Source organism: Corvus kubaryi, unplaced genomic scaffold (genome assembly GCF_017639235.1).
Source record: "Corvus kubaryi isolate FWS band 111438036 unplaced genomic scaffold, C.kubaryi_AGA036_p1.0 split1-37355, whole genome shotgun sequence".
NCBI classification, from domain to species: Eukaryota; Metazoa; Chordata; class Aves; order Passeriformes; family Corvidae; genus Corvus; species Corvus kubaryi.
In genome coordinates this window covers 610,514-625,020 of record NW_024582078.1, presented here as the reverse complement: position 1 = coordinate 625,020, position 14,507 = coordinate 610,514, and the positions used below count along the sequence as shown (strand labels likewise).

The window sequence follows — 14,507 nt, the reverse complement described above, 5'->3', positions numbered from 1 at the left end:
CCCCCTCTGCAATCAGCTGCACATTGGCACCACGGCTCTGGTCCTCAATAGCGTCCAGGCTTTCAGCCTCTTCCTGTGCTTGCATGTTTTCATCAGCTCCTTCACTGTGCTCAACTCCTGATCCCTGCAGATCAAGCACAGGCTCGTGTGGCAGCCCATGCTCACCCTGTCCTTGTGCCCCATCCTCCTCCTCCTCGATCCGAACATTTGTTCCAATTTCTCCTCCCTGTGGGACTCCTGAGCTGAGACCCTCTGACAGCTGCAGATCTGCCTGGGCATCCTCTGCTTCCACTTCCACTAACCCTGCTTTATCCACCTGATCCAGGGGCTGCTCATCTGGATCCAGTCTCCCTCCCTGCTCTGTCCCTGAGGATCCAACCTCACCCAGGAGCTGCAGATCTGCCTCTGTGCTCCCTCCCAGGGTCAGTCTGAGCTCATCCTCCTCTGCAACCAGCTGCACATTGGCACCACTGCTCTGGTGCTCAACACTGCCCAGGCTTTCAGCCTCTTCCCCTGGTTGTAGACCTGCACCAGCCCCCTCTCCCTGACCCAAGGTCACCCCACTGGGATGAGGCTCTGGCTCGTGTGGCAGCCCACACTCACCTTGCTCTTGTGCCCCATCCTCTTCCTCATTCTCTTGGAGATCAGTAGCTCTTCCACCCTCCCCTCCCTGGGGGGTTTTTGGGCTGAGACCCCCGCAGAGCTGCAGATCTGCCTCCACCAGTTCCAGTGCCTGAGACTTAACTGGGAACAGCCCACACAAGTCTGGGCTGCCCACAGGTGTTTGTTCTGGGGAAGGACCCTCCCTGTGCACTGCAGCAGCCCCCATTTCTTCTCCCAGCCCTAACTCTGGTTTGTCCTCCAGTGGCACACCTGGATCCACACCTGCTCCCTGCTGTACCCCTGGGGATCCAGCCTCATTTGAGACCTGCAGATCTGCCTCCACCTCTGCCAGCAGCTCCATGCTGGTGCTGCTCTGGGCCTCCATCAGTTTCACATCTGTTCCCACTCCTCCTTCCTGGCTGTGCGTGGGTAGCACAGCCGCTGCCAGTGGCTCCTGAGCGCCCACACTCCCTCCCTGCCCTGCACCTCCCCTGGCACACTCACCCTGCAGCTGCTCTGCCTCCCTGGGCTCTGCTTCCTCCACCTCCTCTTCCTCGCTCCCAGCTCTGCTGCTCCCTGCACGCTCAGCTCGGGCTGGCAGCACTTCCAGCACTTCAGAATCCGCAGTCTCTCCCTGGGGCTGCACCTCCGGACTGGCACGCTCCTCATCCAGCACTGCCGGGCCAGGAGCCACTGCCACCTCAGGGACACCATCCCCATGAGCTGCCTCCACTTGTGCCTCACTCCAGGATGGTGGCTCTGGCTCCAGGTGCTCTCCCAGCTCAGTTTCCAGTTTCTCAGGGAGCCCTGATGCCGGGTCAGCCCATTCCTGCAGCGCCATGCTTGGGGCCTGCACACATTGACCCAGAGTCCCGCCTGGCTGGAGCTCATCCACGGCAAGGCACTGTCCCACTGCCACACCTTCCTGCCCAGCCTCAGGTGGCCCCAGACCTGCCTCCAAATTTTCTCCTTGGCTTATCTCTACTTCCTCAGCTTCTCCCAGGAACTGTGGTTTTTTCCCACCTGTTTTTTCCTGCAGCCACCCTGCTCCCTCCACCTCCATCGGCACCTGCTCTCCTGCCTTCGTGCTCTCTCCCAGATGCTCAGCCACATTTAGCACCATCTCCACACCAGCACCCTTTCCTTGCAGGAATAACATCTTCTGTTCCTCCTCTGGGTTCTCTCCCTGCTCTGCCCCTGGCTCCTGAGCCATGCAGTGCCTGGCTCCTGTGGACGCACCAGCCTGTGTCACATCCGGAGCACGAAGCTCAGCTGTGGCTGGTCCCTCTTGCAGGTCTCCTTCAAGCAGCTCGTGATGGCTGTGGCCAGGGAGGGTCTCCTGCAGGACCCCAGGGGTTGTTCCATGGGCTGTGGCTGCCTCTGGCCCCGTTTGGGGCTCAATGTTGTCCCAGGGGTGACAGGGAGCGTCTGCCAGGGCAGGGGGTGCACCCGGTGCCTGTGCCTTCAGATGTTTGCTCAGAGCTGCTATTGCATCATTCATCTCTCTTAGCAAAGAGCTTTGGTCAGAGAAAGCTTCCTCTTTCAGAGATTCTGGGAAGGGGTCCTCTTCTGCAGAACTTGCTTTCCCTGGGGCTCCTGAAAGGTTTATTTCTGCTGGCAGCATTTCCCAAACCCTGGAAAGGGCAGAAAATGGGATCAATGAACCAGCTCCCAGGTGAGGCTCCAGCTCCCTCCCATCCCTAGTCAGCCCCAGAGGGTGTCTGATCTACAGCCTCACCCCACCCCTCTCCAAACTGGATTTTATTTCCCCTCTGGGTGCGCTTGGAGTTCACACAGGAAAGGGGGATGCACACGCAGGCAGCCAGACCCGGGGCCGTATCCTGGCCTCTTCCCAGTACCCATACTGGCATTATCAGACAGGAAAAGACAACTCTCAGCCAGGTACAGCAAGTTCCTGAGCCAAGGGAGCGATGCGCTGGGATAAGAGATGTGATCTCCAGGGTGAGAGATGAGTGGGTGGGAGAGGAGTCTTAAAAGGATGAAATATGATTGTTTGCCTGGGGAGGGTGGAGGGAGGGCCTGGGGCTCAGCCCCAGCTCACAGACACCAAGGGCACACACGGGAGCAGCAGGACCCCTTACACTTTGTGGGTGCTCTTGGCTTTGCTTTCGTCGCTCTGGGATCCCAGCCTGATCCGCATCTCGGAGCGGAACTTCTCGCTCTTCCCAGGACTCAGCTGCAGGAAACAGGGTGGGAAGAGGAGAGAGAAAAACGCTCAGTGAGGGAGAATATCCACCCGAAACGCTGTGGAGTTCTCTGAAATCCCGTGAAATGCTGGAGGAATCCAGCTGTACCCACCCAAAATCTTGGGGGTACCAGAAGTAAGGTGCTGCAACCCCCTCCCTTCCCAAATATCTGCACCAACCCCGTTTGAGAAAGCTTTTAGGGGAGGCAGTGCTGCAGGAGCACCCTGTGCCCTTGGGCTCCCCAGCAGTTCCAAACAGAACAGCACAAGGCCCTGGAACACTGCCCCCCTGTCCTGTCCCCACACACCCTGCTGGAGTACCTGTGGGGACGTTGGCACCTCGATGGGTAACTCTGCCACCACTCTGTCCCTGCAAACACAGAGCACAAGGGTCGGAACAGGAACTCCATCCTCTTCACCACATCCACCCCTGCACCAGGGTTGTCAGGGTAGTGATAGTCAGCAAAACCCACAACCCTTGGATCAGTCCTATTGAGCCCTCCTGGGTGAAGGACACCCCCATTTCTCTGGCACTGCCCTCCAGGAACACATTCAGTGCGTGGTGCTGATAGTCCTGCCTTCTTCTCTGATGCTTTGCACACCAAACCGTGATGAACCTGGACTGTGGATAGCACTGAAGCACCGTGGGGCTGAGGCCCATCCGACTCGTTCCATATCCAGGAGGAAATGACAAATATGGGGATACGTGAGCGACACATGGTCACTGAGCTACTCACCCGGGCTGCCCTGTGTGCTCCCAAACCACTGTAGCCCTCATTGTCCTCAGGTGGTCCTGGGTCTGCTGCAGCTGCTGGTGCAGGTGCTGCAGATGATGCTCCAGTGCCCGGTTGCTCTCCTCCAGCTGCCGGTTTTCCGTGCTGGTGGCTTGCTGGGAGCTGTGGAGGCTGCGGCAGCGCCGCTCCAGCTGTGGGATGGCAACCAGGATGCTCACAGCCCGCCCAAATCCCCATTAATTAATTAAAAACCATCTCCTCTAGACCCGGGGCTGAATTATGCCCCCCCCCGAGGATAGTGGGTGGGAAACTCAACTCGTGTCCTCTGGGGATGGAGGGGAGTGTGGGATGGAGGTGGCAAATGCGGTGTGGAGGCTCCTGTGTGACAACCTGCAGCCAGGGCTGGCAGGGACACACCGGGATCAGCTGTGCATCACCGTGGGGTTGTTACAGCACAGCCCAGAGACCCCTAACACACAAAGGGGGGGTTGGGGCCAGCCCACCTCCATCTGCGCCGTGACCAAGCGCTGCACCTCCCTCTCGCTGGCATCCAGCACTCGCCGCAGCTCCTCACCGTGCTGGTGGCTCCGGGCCATGCTCTGGGACGGCACAAGACATTGGCACCCACTCATCCATCAGAAGCTGCCGAGGGGGTTTGGGGTGCTGGGTCCCCCCGGCAGGGACAGCGAGGGGAGAGGAGCAGCAGTGACCCACCTGCTGCTGCAGCCGCAGCTGTTCCTGCTGGATCTGCTGCTCCAGGACCTCGCAGAGCTGCTGCACGTCCTTGTCGTGCTCGGCCACACGCCTGTGGTGACAGCAGGGCCGGCGCGGGGGTGAGACCCCGCTGCAGGGAGTGCAGGTCCCTGGGACCCCGCAGTGCCCGCGGGAGCCTCAGGCTGCGGCTGGGTGTGCCACACCGCACCCAGCACGGATGTGTCCGGCAGTCCGAGTCCGGCTCTTTTGCCATCCCATCCATGACTGTAGAGGGAGCCCGACCCCAAACATCAGCAAAACCGCTGCTCCGGCCGCTGGTGGATATGGTGAAAGCAGCCAGGTTCCTCTGCACGGCTGGGGTGGCCCTTCAGGGCCCATCCCTGTCCCCATGCCTCCTGTCCTATCCCTATGCACTATCCTGGGGTGACTCACTTGTTCAGAGTCAGCTCCAAAGCCTCCTTCTCGCTCCTGGCTTCTTGGATGCGGTGCCTCATCTTGGCCAGGAAGTCCTCCAGGTTGTCCAGGAGCTGGGGCTCATCCTGCCGGAGCTTCACCCAGAGCTGCCAGATCTCCTGTCTGCAGGGAGAGGGGAGTTTTGGGGTGAGCACCCCCCCCACCCCGAACCCCCAAATCCAGGCCAGCTGAGTCATTTAACTCACACTTTCTGAGGTGTGTGGGGACGGATGAGCATTGGGGTCGCTGTGACCTTGTTCCCTGCTCCTGTGCTTGGGCCAAGGGCACCACCAAGGCATTTCTGGGCTCCCTGCCTGTGTGGGGATCTCCTGCCCCAAGCCTTTCCCCCTCTACCCATCCTGCAGGACACCCATGGGTGCCAAGCAGGGCACTTACTCTTCAGAGACGTTGTCAGTGCCCAGCTGCTCCATAAAGGCAGTGAAGTGTCTGCGCTCCTCGCTGTCCCCCGCTTCCAGTGCCGGGGTGGGGAGGACCAGCCGGACCCTCCGGGACGCTGTCTTCCGCCGCCGGTGCTCCCTGGCAGCTTTGTGGGAGCTCAGGAACTGCCCTGCTGACAGATATCCCAAATCCTCAGTGCCCAGCCCGGGCAACAGCAAAGCTCAAACCCCAACACTTCCCCCTCCACGGCTTCAACAAAGCGGCACAACAGGACCCTGCACCAGGTGAGCCGTAGGGTGAGACCTGGGCGTGGGGACGATTCATCCTGTGCCACACAGCAAGGGCAGCATTTCACATCCCCCAGGAGAGCACCAGGACTGTGCCCAGGATGAGCCCGGGCTGCACTTACGGAGCCCGGCCAGGAACTCCTCTGTGCCCAAGCGCCCGGTGCCAGCGGCATCCAGCCCATCGAACACAAGCTCCAGCTCCTCCCTGCTGCACGGGAAACCTTCCTCCTGCAATTTCTAAAACCAAAGCAAGCCAGGGTAAAAATCCACCCATCACACCATGTTCAGTCACCCAGGCAGTGCTGGACCCCAGGTGACAGCCCCATCCTCACCTGCACATCCGAGCTGGTGATGACTCCCGCCTGCTCCGTGTCCCTGTCACTGAGGAATTGCTGCACCCTCTGCACTATTTCAGATGCCCACGGTGGCTCCTCACTGGGGGCAGGTGCTGGTGCTGGGGCCTCCCCAGAGCCCTCACGCAGCTGCTTGCGCCGGCTGGAGCCCAAGCGCCGGCCCTTGGTGGCTGCCCGGCGCTCGGACATGGCCCCGGCTCCGGCCTGGCAGGGAACCGGCAGGTGCTGAGCCTCGGCCCTCTCCTCACTGGAGACCTTTGCTCTGGCCTGGTGGGACACAGCAGAGAGGGACCAAGTTGGAAATTCATTTTGCTGCTGTCAAGGGCCTAAAACCCGATTGCTGAGGAGGGTTTGGCAACAGGAAGGGCAACCCTTATCTCCGATTGCACGGTGCGAACGGAGCCTGGATCTGCAGCGGCAAAGGCTGCTCCCGTGGCCATCCCAGGGGCTCCCAGCCCAGCTCCCAGCCCAGCTGCCACCCAGCTGCCACCAGCCAAGAGCCCATCCCAAATCTCCCCATGTTCTCCCCAGGCTGTGGAGGATGCACAGGGCACCAGCACCAGCAAGGGCCACCCTGGAGGTGACACAGCAGGAGGTGACACCAGCAAAGGACCAGCCAAGGCGGTGCTGGAGGTCTGAGAAAGACGTGCTGGTTTCCACCTGCCTTCTCACAGCTCAGCAGCAGCTTTTAAAATTCCTCCCCCAGTTTTCACAGCTGTGAGTCAGCTCCGGGCAGAGGACACGAGGCCTCAGGAGGTTTCCACCACGCTGCTGCTCGCCCAGGCTTGTGGGGCCTGACCTGGGGCCTGGCTGGGTGGTCGTGACACCCACAGCCACTGTGCCATCCCCAAGAGGGGCTGTTCTTTGTGTGGCAAAGCTGAAACTCCAAGGGAAGGAAACCACAGCCGTGGGGAGCGGTGACGCAGAGCCAGGGCTGTGCTCCATCTGGCTGAGCCCAGCTCTCCCCTCCCAGCCCGGGGAGACCCCAGCTTCTCCAGCCCTCTGCCCCCTTCCTTTTGCCATGGGAAACAGATCCTGCTAAATCCCAGTGTGCATCAGAAATGTGGGAACAGGCCTCAAAACCAGCCCAAACGCCTTAAAGCAAGAGGGTTTTGTGGAGTTGCTGGAGTCCCACAAGACCAGAAACACCTTTCTGGTGGTCCCAGCCTTTAAGACAGCACAAGTGGGAGCTCTGGGGGGCAGGGAGGTTGTTTAAGGCATGGGGAACCCCCTGGTTACCTGTCCCAGCCTCAGGGCAGGTGAGCTGAGCCCACAGCACGAGGGAGGCACTGAACAAGTAGGGGGGATGGGATGGGATGGGATGGGATGGGATGGGATGGGAATTGTGCCCCCCAGAAAAGCAGGGCCCCCATGGCATCACCAGCTGCCAGAGTCCTGTCTCCCTCCACAACACCCTGCACTGCTCCCAGCCATCAGACAGCGGCTTCCAGCCACAGTCCCCCACAAGGAAAAACCCCCTTGGATCATCAACAGCAAGAAAAACCCCTCATTTCCCTCACTTTTCTCTTTCTTAAGGTAATGCCCAAGCTGTCCCCAGAGCAGCAGGACTCACCCTTCCCACGGCCGAGAGGGATGCTCAGGGCTGGGGCACTCGAGGCCGAGGGGCTCCCCAGGTCAGAGCGACGCTGGTCCCACACCGAGGGTGCTGGAGCGGCCCCGTGCCCCGGCTCTCATCTCTCTTACCCAAGGCGCTTTCCGTTCTCGGTGACACTCAACTGCCGGTGCTCACACATTTCCTGTTTGCTGCGTTGCAAGTGGGCTGTGGGAAGGACCCAGCCAGAGGGTCACCGTCCCCACAAACTCCCCAGATCCCAGGGCAGCTCTGCAAAGGCACTGCCAGTGCCATCGGGAAGTGCAGCAGAGGCCCCGTCCTTTCCTCGTTTGCAATGGTTCAGGGCTGGGGGGGTGTTTGGGGTGGGGGAAAAACAGCAGACAAACAGCAAATGTTGTTTTGAGACTCCAAATAACCCAAACCACAAGACTATTTATAACCCCAGATTATAACATCCTACCAAAGACAGAACAACCTGAAAATCCCCCCTGCGGAGGCTCTTTGGCCCCAGAATCTGGAGATGTCCCCCTGTGCTCTTCTCTGATTTTTTTTAAGGCTCCTGCCTGAATTATAAACTTGGCTTTAAACCCAGCACCAAACCCACTGGCCGCCCATGGGCTGCAACCACTGTGCTTCCTGAGGGGATGGAGGGATCAGATGGATCACGGGCATTTTTCCTACTCTTTAACTGCAAAACGTGAAGAGAACTCAGGCAGGAGGAAACACTGTTCTCTCTAGGGCATAACTCCAACAAACATCCCCTGGCTCACAGCGGATCTGAGCCCAGGCTCCCAGGGCAGGAGCCATGGGGTGGAAGCTGATACCCCAACTATCTCCGCCCATCTAAACTGGTTAAATCCCTCACTGGGAACCAGCCAGGCCCTGCTCATTTTAACCCAAGGCAGCAGCAGCCAGCTCAGGTCCATGCGCTCCATCAGGGTATTTATGGGCCAACTAAAAGCTCAGCCGGTTCTTCTCCCTGCTCTGGGCCAAGCTGGTGCTGCTTACACCCCAAACTGAAGCACCCTGGAGGGCTCAGCCCATCCCCTTGCCCTGCAACCCCTGCATTGTTTGTGGCTGCATGGAGAAGGTTGGATTTTGGCTTTGCTTTCTCCAAGGATTTGAGGAGAAATTTTCCCTTTTGAAGGGAAAACCCTAAATATCCCTGGGAGAGCTTGATTTGTGCCCTCTGCCCAGCAAGACTCTGGCATTGTAATCCTAGTGGCAGAGCTGTGCTGGCAGCGAGCGCCAGGATCAGCGCTGGTCACCGGAGGGCACAGCCCAGGAGGGAGGGCACAATCCAGGAGGGAGAGAATGATCCAATGCCAATGAGGTGCTGGAAGGTGTCAGTGAAAGGGGATTGAATGGGAAGAAGGGAAGGGAACCACCTGACCCTCCCCCTGTGGGGGTTTGACCTTCAGCATCCCTGCTCTGTGCTGAGGCCAGGCTGGGGTGGGAGCAGCAAAACACAACCTGGGCTGAAAGTGGGAGGTTTCCATCCACTCCCCAGCTGCAGGGAGCCCATCACTGCTTTGTGTCCCAAAGCTGGGGGGACACAGTCCTGGAGTGTCCCAGGGACTCAGAGCTCCAGCCCTGGTGCCCGGCTCCCTCTGGCACAGCAGAGCTGGACCCTGGCTCTCCCCAGAACCCACAAACACGGACAAGGGGGTTTCACTGATTTATTTCTCATTTCTATTTCTCATTTCCTTCATTGCCACTGCTCCTGGCAAATGGGAGATGACAGCAGAGGGGAGCTGCCGGCAGCAGCCAGGGGGGTTTGGAAGGACTGACATAAGGTTAGAAAGGGGCTAAGGCTGTAGGGTTTGACTCAGCAGCAGCTCAAAGGCTGAGTGATTGCGTGTCAAGGGACATGGGCCTCCACGGATGTCACCCCACACTGCAGGGACAGGCAGATGCTTTCGGGATGCCCAGCTGAACAATGACACAAGGTTGTTCATTGCCATCGACTTTCTTTTCACCTGGATCCTTTGCAAGTTAAGTCATTTCTCACATTAACCAGAACCTGAGTCTGCACCCAAGCCTTGCTCAGTCCTCCAAGGAAGCAGCCGGTGGTAGAGACATCCCTGACTCCCAGGGAACCTCAGTGCCCCCAGGAAATGCCACTGCACGTTTCCAGCAGCGGTGCCACCCCATGCTCTTGTGTCCCCATCCCACAGCGTGGGTCACCCTTGTGGGGCTGGGCACCCAGCACCCCATTAAAGGGGTAAGGGAGGCGACCAGCTTGCCCGTGGCTAATGGCCACATGCACCACGGGACAGGGTGCTGAGGGTTAGGGGGAACAGGGTCACAGTGGGGAAGGGGGAATAATGGGGGCGACAGAGGAGCCACCTTCACACAGGGGTCCTGCAGGGACATCTCACACAGGTGGCAGTGGCTTCTGCTGGGAACACGGTGGCAGCACCAGAGCACGGTCCCCAAGGAATGGGGTCAAGCACAGGGGTTGTGGCAAGGTTTTATCCCTCTCAGCCTTCACAAAGGCAGATCCCAGCTCAGGGCTGCACTCCTAGAGGGATCCCCAGCCCCTGGAACACCCTTCTCCCCTCCCCCCGCCAGACCTCCTCCCAGTTATCCACATTAACCCAGAATTCCTTCACATAAGTGTTTATTCAGAGTTAACACTCTCAGACAAACAGGTAGTTCCCCTTTCCCCACATACACTTAATAGCATTATTTTAAATATAAATAAACATTTAGTGCTGGGAGCTTGGCAGCTTCACCGACAGCAAAGTGCATCGTGCTGCAAGGTGGGAAATCAACCCTGTCCCTTTTCTTCCTGGGACCATCTTGCACCAGTTTCCCGAGTCCAAATCCAGCAGAGCAGGAGATGAACCCCATCAAAGTGCTGAGACCTGACAGTGTCGAGTCTCTCAGGAACAGGGACTCATCCTTCAGTGCTGGAACTCAGCAGCCTCTGCTCCAGGCCATCCCTTGGTCCCAGAGCAGAGCCAGGTGAGGGTCCTCTCCCCGCCAGCCCCAAAGGAGAAAAAGTCCAGGAAAACAAGCTACAATTCCTTATTTCAGCATCAGCCCTGCTGGTGAGCAGGACTTCTTCCTAGAGGAGCCCAACAGAGCCAGAGCAGGGGCTCCCCAGCCCGGTGTCAGTGTTGAGGCAGGCAGGAACGTGGGCACAAGCAGCACCACTCAACAAGCCAACAACAACAAGGTAAGAAAGTGGGATTTGGGGCCAGCAGAGTGCAGGGGATCCCAAAGCCTCCCAGGGGCAGTGTTGGTCCCCCAGTGGCTGTTCCTGGTGAGTCACCCCAAGGACTGTCCAGGGAACAGCCGTGGGAAGGAGCAGCCTCCAAGTCACTCTGCTCCCACACACGGACAAGTGCTTGGGTCCATCCTGCTGGGACAGAGGGCCACCCCCGTGTGACAGCAGCCGGGGCATCCCAGGGCTCTACAAAGCACACCAGGGACTTTTCTTAAAGATATCTGGTGCCACCAGGTGGCTGGGACACAAGTGTCCCCCACAGCCAGTCCCTAGGCAAGGGACGGATCCACGGCTGGACAGCAGGGTGGCACAAGGACGGTGTTTGGCCCCACAGGCACAGGGCAGAGGACACTTCTCTGCAGGCAGGGCAGTGCTTTGGTCCCACCAGGCCCATCTCAGTCCTCCTCCAGCCCCGCCGTGGGGCTCCTCCTCCACATTGCACACAGTGAAGGTCCCTCAGGACCCCAGAGCTACTCATAAATAGGAAACTACAGACTCTACATTGCTTCGTACAGATCAGCTCACACAGCATGGGGCAGGGGAGCCACGGGCACCCCTGGTGTCGGCAGCTGCTGCAGCGAGTCACGGCCGGGGCCGGGCAGGGACGATCCTCCGCTTGGCACTGTAGAAGTCTGAAGGGAAGAAGGAAAGGGTTGGAAAGTGTCTCCAGCCTGCTGGGAGCAGCAGGGCAGGAAGAGGGAGGTGTCCCCAGGGAGGCACCCCAAAATCAGCCCAAGGGGGTTGCACCCTAAAGCCCCCACCCAAAGCTGCGGAGAGCAGAGCTGTAAGTCTGCATCAGCTCTCCTCTTTGTCTTGCCTGCATTTCCACTCCAGGCCCTGGCCTTGGAGGATAGGAAGAAACATCTCACTGTGAGGGAGGTGAGACACTGGCACAGGCTGTCCAGGGAGGTTCTGGATGCTCCAACTCTGGAGTTGTTCAAAGCCAGGTTGGATAAAGGCTTTGAGCAACCTGGGATAGTGGGAGGTGCCCCTGCCCACGGGACCTTAAAGATGATCTTTAAGGTCCATTCCAACCCCTTAATATTCTGTGATTCTATGATTGGGTCAGGTCTTCGGAACTGAAGGTGATGAATTTGGGGGCATCTTCAGCTACAAAACCCACAAGCCCAATGCCAGTCCCCTGCACAGCCCCCAGCAGCCAAAAGGCACCCAGCTGGTCGCCTTTTTCCCTTTGGAAGGTGGGCTCTGCTTCCCTAGGAGAGATCCATGGAGGGTGGTTCCCTCCCCATGCCCAAGAGCCAGGCAGGGCTCTGGCACCCAAGTCCCCTCTGTCTGTCCCTGCCATGACATCAATGCCACCAAGCCCCCAGGGAGTGACAGCAACCCCCAGCACTCACCTTTGATCGTGGTCTGCCCACGCTTCAGGCTCTGTGGGGAACCAGCCTTGTAAACCTGCGAGCTCTGCTGAGACTCCTCGGGGCAAATCCTGCCAACACGGTCCTTGGGGGGGACCCTGTGGGCCAAGGAGCTCCTGCTGTCACTGCTGATGACAGCCCTGACCAGGCTGTGAACCTCCTGGGGCGGCTGCTCAGCCACGAGGATCCTCTCCCACTTGAACGGCCCTTCCAAGGGAGTCTCTGTCTCAAAGTTGAAGTTCCAGCGCTGCTGAGCTTCTTCCAGCTGTTGTCTTATCTTGTCCTCAAAGTCGTGCTGGAGCTGGTCGTGGTCCACGGGGCCAAAGAGGTTCCTGCAGGCCTTGCTGCTGCATGGGGTCTGCCCAGCCCTGCTCTGGGACAGCGGCATCGTGCTGGCTGGGGGGAAACCAGAGCAAGTTACGGGGGCTGGGATGACAGGAGCAAACACAGGAGAGTGCTGGCTACCAAGGCAAAGCACACGGTAGCCAAGGTGGGACAAGCTGGGCTGGGCTCTGCAGTGAGGCAGCCCAGAGGGGACTGACAGACACGTCTGGACTCTGACTTTTGAGATTTTAGCAGAGGCTTGAGCACGGCTGAGGTCAGACACAGCCCAGTGCAACACAGGAGGATGGGGAAGGTGCAGATGTCACCATTCCCTATTCCTCCTCCAGCAGGCAAAGCCCTGCCAGGTCAGAGCATCCAGCACCCCGACACTGCCACGGGCTCCATCCACAGCCCCGCTCCTTCCCACTCCCGTGCAGGCAAAGGCAAGTTGGCACACGGGGAGGTGAAGCAACAGGATGTTTTTCTGGCCAGTTTCTTCATCTCAAGAACCCTGACCCGGTGGTAAGAAAACCTTCAAGCAACTGCAAGAACGTGCCACAAGCTTGACCACTTTGCTAACCACCCTCCTTATCTGCAAGGAGCTGTTGGGTAACCAGAAACAAGACCTTGTTTGTTTTTTTTCAAATCGGTGCCAAAAGCCTTGACCTTCCCAGTAAGTGCCAAAGCCTCTCCATCGGAGCAGTCCTTCCCCGGACTGTGTGGGGATAAGGAACCCCTCACTACACCCACACTTATGAGGAACTTAGACGTAGAATCAGAATTGTTAAGGCTGGAAAATGCCTCCAAGATCATCAAGTCCAGCTGATAAGAGTCAGCACTGCTCTGGGATTTGAGTTTTCAGAGATAAGGCTTACCCCTGCTGGGACAGCCACACTCATTAAATATGCTTAAAAAAGAAAGATTCATAGCTCCCATTGCCCACCTAATCTGGGACGCCCAAAGCCAGGCCACAAAAGATCCTCCCCATCCCCCAACTTCCCCAAGGAGCAGATTCTCAGCCTCCTGCAGGGAAGATTTCTCCCTAAATTCAGCACCTGCAGCCCCTCTGGGTTGCCTGTGCCGCATTGTCTTCCCCACATTCCACCCCTAGAAGTGTGCAAGAAATGACTGGATGTGGCACTCAGAGCTCTGGTCTAGCTGACAAGGTGAGGATCGGGCCCTGGCTGGACTTGAGGATCTTGGAGGTCTTTTCCAACCTTAATGATTCAATAACCCTATTCCCAGGCATAGCACCAGCACGGTGAGAGTCTCCAGCCCAGGGGCTGGGGGGGCCACATTCTGTCCCTGGGGCCACCCCTGTGGGCACCCTGTGCTCAGACTCAGCATCCCCGAGTAAAAATAGAAATCCAGCTTCCTATCTCCGGGCAGTCTGAGCACACAGACAGGGTGACCTCACTGCCAGGCAAGTCCCAGCATGTCCAGGCAAGCCCGGGCAGGTAGTGGGAGAGGGACACGTTCCGTCAGCCCAACCAGACACCCCCCAGCCCTCCCCGCCTGCGTCACGTCCCGATGTCCCCATCCTCAGGTCACCGACGCGACTCAGGTGCCACCCTGGAGCCTCGAGATAACACCCTCGCCCTGACTCATGGCTGCGGATTGCCAAAGCCACCAACGAGGGAGGGACCAGGGCCGGGTCATCGTCCCCTCCCATGGGGCTGGTGCCGCTTCCAGCGACCTCTGCCCAGCAAGAGCTTCGAGGCTCCCGGCAGCCGCCCGGGAGCCCCAAGATTTGGGCAAGGAAGTGGCAGGTGCACGGCCGCGTTAAAACCTCTCCCAGCCGAGCTGGGTGATGAGAGCACCCCTGGGAGACACCCAGCAGGGCTCCACAGACACCTGCGACACCCAGGACCAGTCACACCAGTCTGGGGAAGGCTGGGCAAGCAGGAGGGGCTGGGGGCACCCGCATCCGGGAACGGCTGAAGCCGCTGATCCCGCGCAGAGAACGCCCGGCTCATGACACCGATGGGGCCGGGGGGGCTGGCACGGGGCGGCCGGTCCCCGCCCGGCCCCGCAGGATGCTCAGCGGCGGGACTGCGTCCGCACAGCACCCGGAACGGCACCCCGCGCCCCGCACGGCGCCCGGCACCCCGCACCGCCATCCCCGCGGCCACCGGGGGGCGAGCGCGGCCCAGCCCGGGGGCTCCGCATCCCCCCAGGGGGCTCCGGGTGCTCCCGGGGCTCCGCACCGCCAGCCCCGGCACCGCCAGCCCCGGCACCGCCAGCCCCGGC

General features: G+C 59.4%; 2 protein-coding genes across 4 annotated transcripts in view; both read right to left on the bottom strand.

Annotated features, from left to right (window-relative positions):
* RAB44 (RAB44, member RAS oncogene family) overlaps nt 1-7,629 on the bottom strand; it is a 14,036-nt gene extending 6,407 nt beyond the window's left edge. The window contains exons 1-11 of one of the 3 annotated variants that reach the window (XM_042013529.1): nt 7,323-7,629; nt 5,729-6,016; nt 5,519-5,633; nt 5,107-5,278; nt 4,690-4,833; nt 4,258-4,348; nt 4,047-4,142; nt 3,547-3,734; nt 3,131-3,179; nt 2,706-2,800; nt 1,108-2,237 (exon numbers count right to left, since the gene is read on the bottom strand). In XM_042013529.1, the coding sequence (XP_041869463.1) occupies nt 1,108-2,237; nt 2,706-2,800; nt 3,131-3,179; nt 3,547-3,734; nt 4,047-4,142; nt 4,258-4,348; nt 4,690-4,833; nt 5,107-5,278; nt 5,519-5,633; nt 5,729-5,938 (2,290 nt within the window). In that variant the 5' untranslated portion in view covers nt 5,939-6,016; nt 7,323-7,629. The other 2 variants (XM_042013531.1, XM_042013530.1) reach the window with 2 other exon arrangements.
* A 2,299-nt stretch (nt 7,630-9,928) lies between these two features.
* Nucleotides 9,929-14,507, bottom strand: part of CDKN1A (cyclin dependent kinase inhibitor 1A) — a 4,923-nt gene continuing 344 nt past the window's right edge. The window contains exons 2-3 of the mRNA XM_042013494.1: nt 11,916-12,329; nt 9,929-11,189 (exon numbers count right to left, since the gene is read on the bottom strand). Of these exons, the coding sequence (XP_041869428.1) occupies nt 11,140-11,189; nt 11,916-12,321 (456 nt within the window). The 5' untranslated portion in view covers nt 12,322-12,329 and the 3' untranslated portion in view covers nt 9,929-11,139. The remainder of the gene's footprint in view (nt 11,190-11,915; nt 12,330-14,507) is intronic.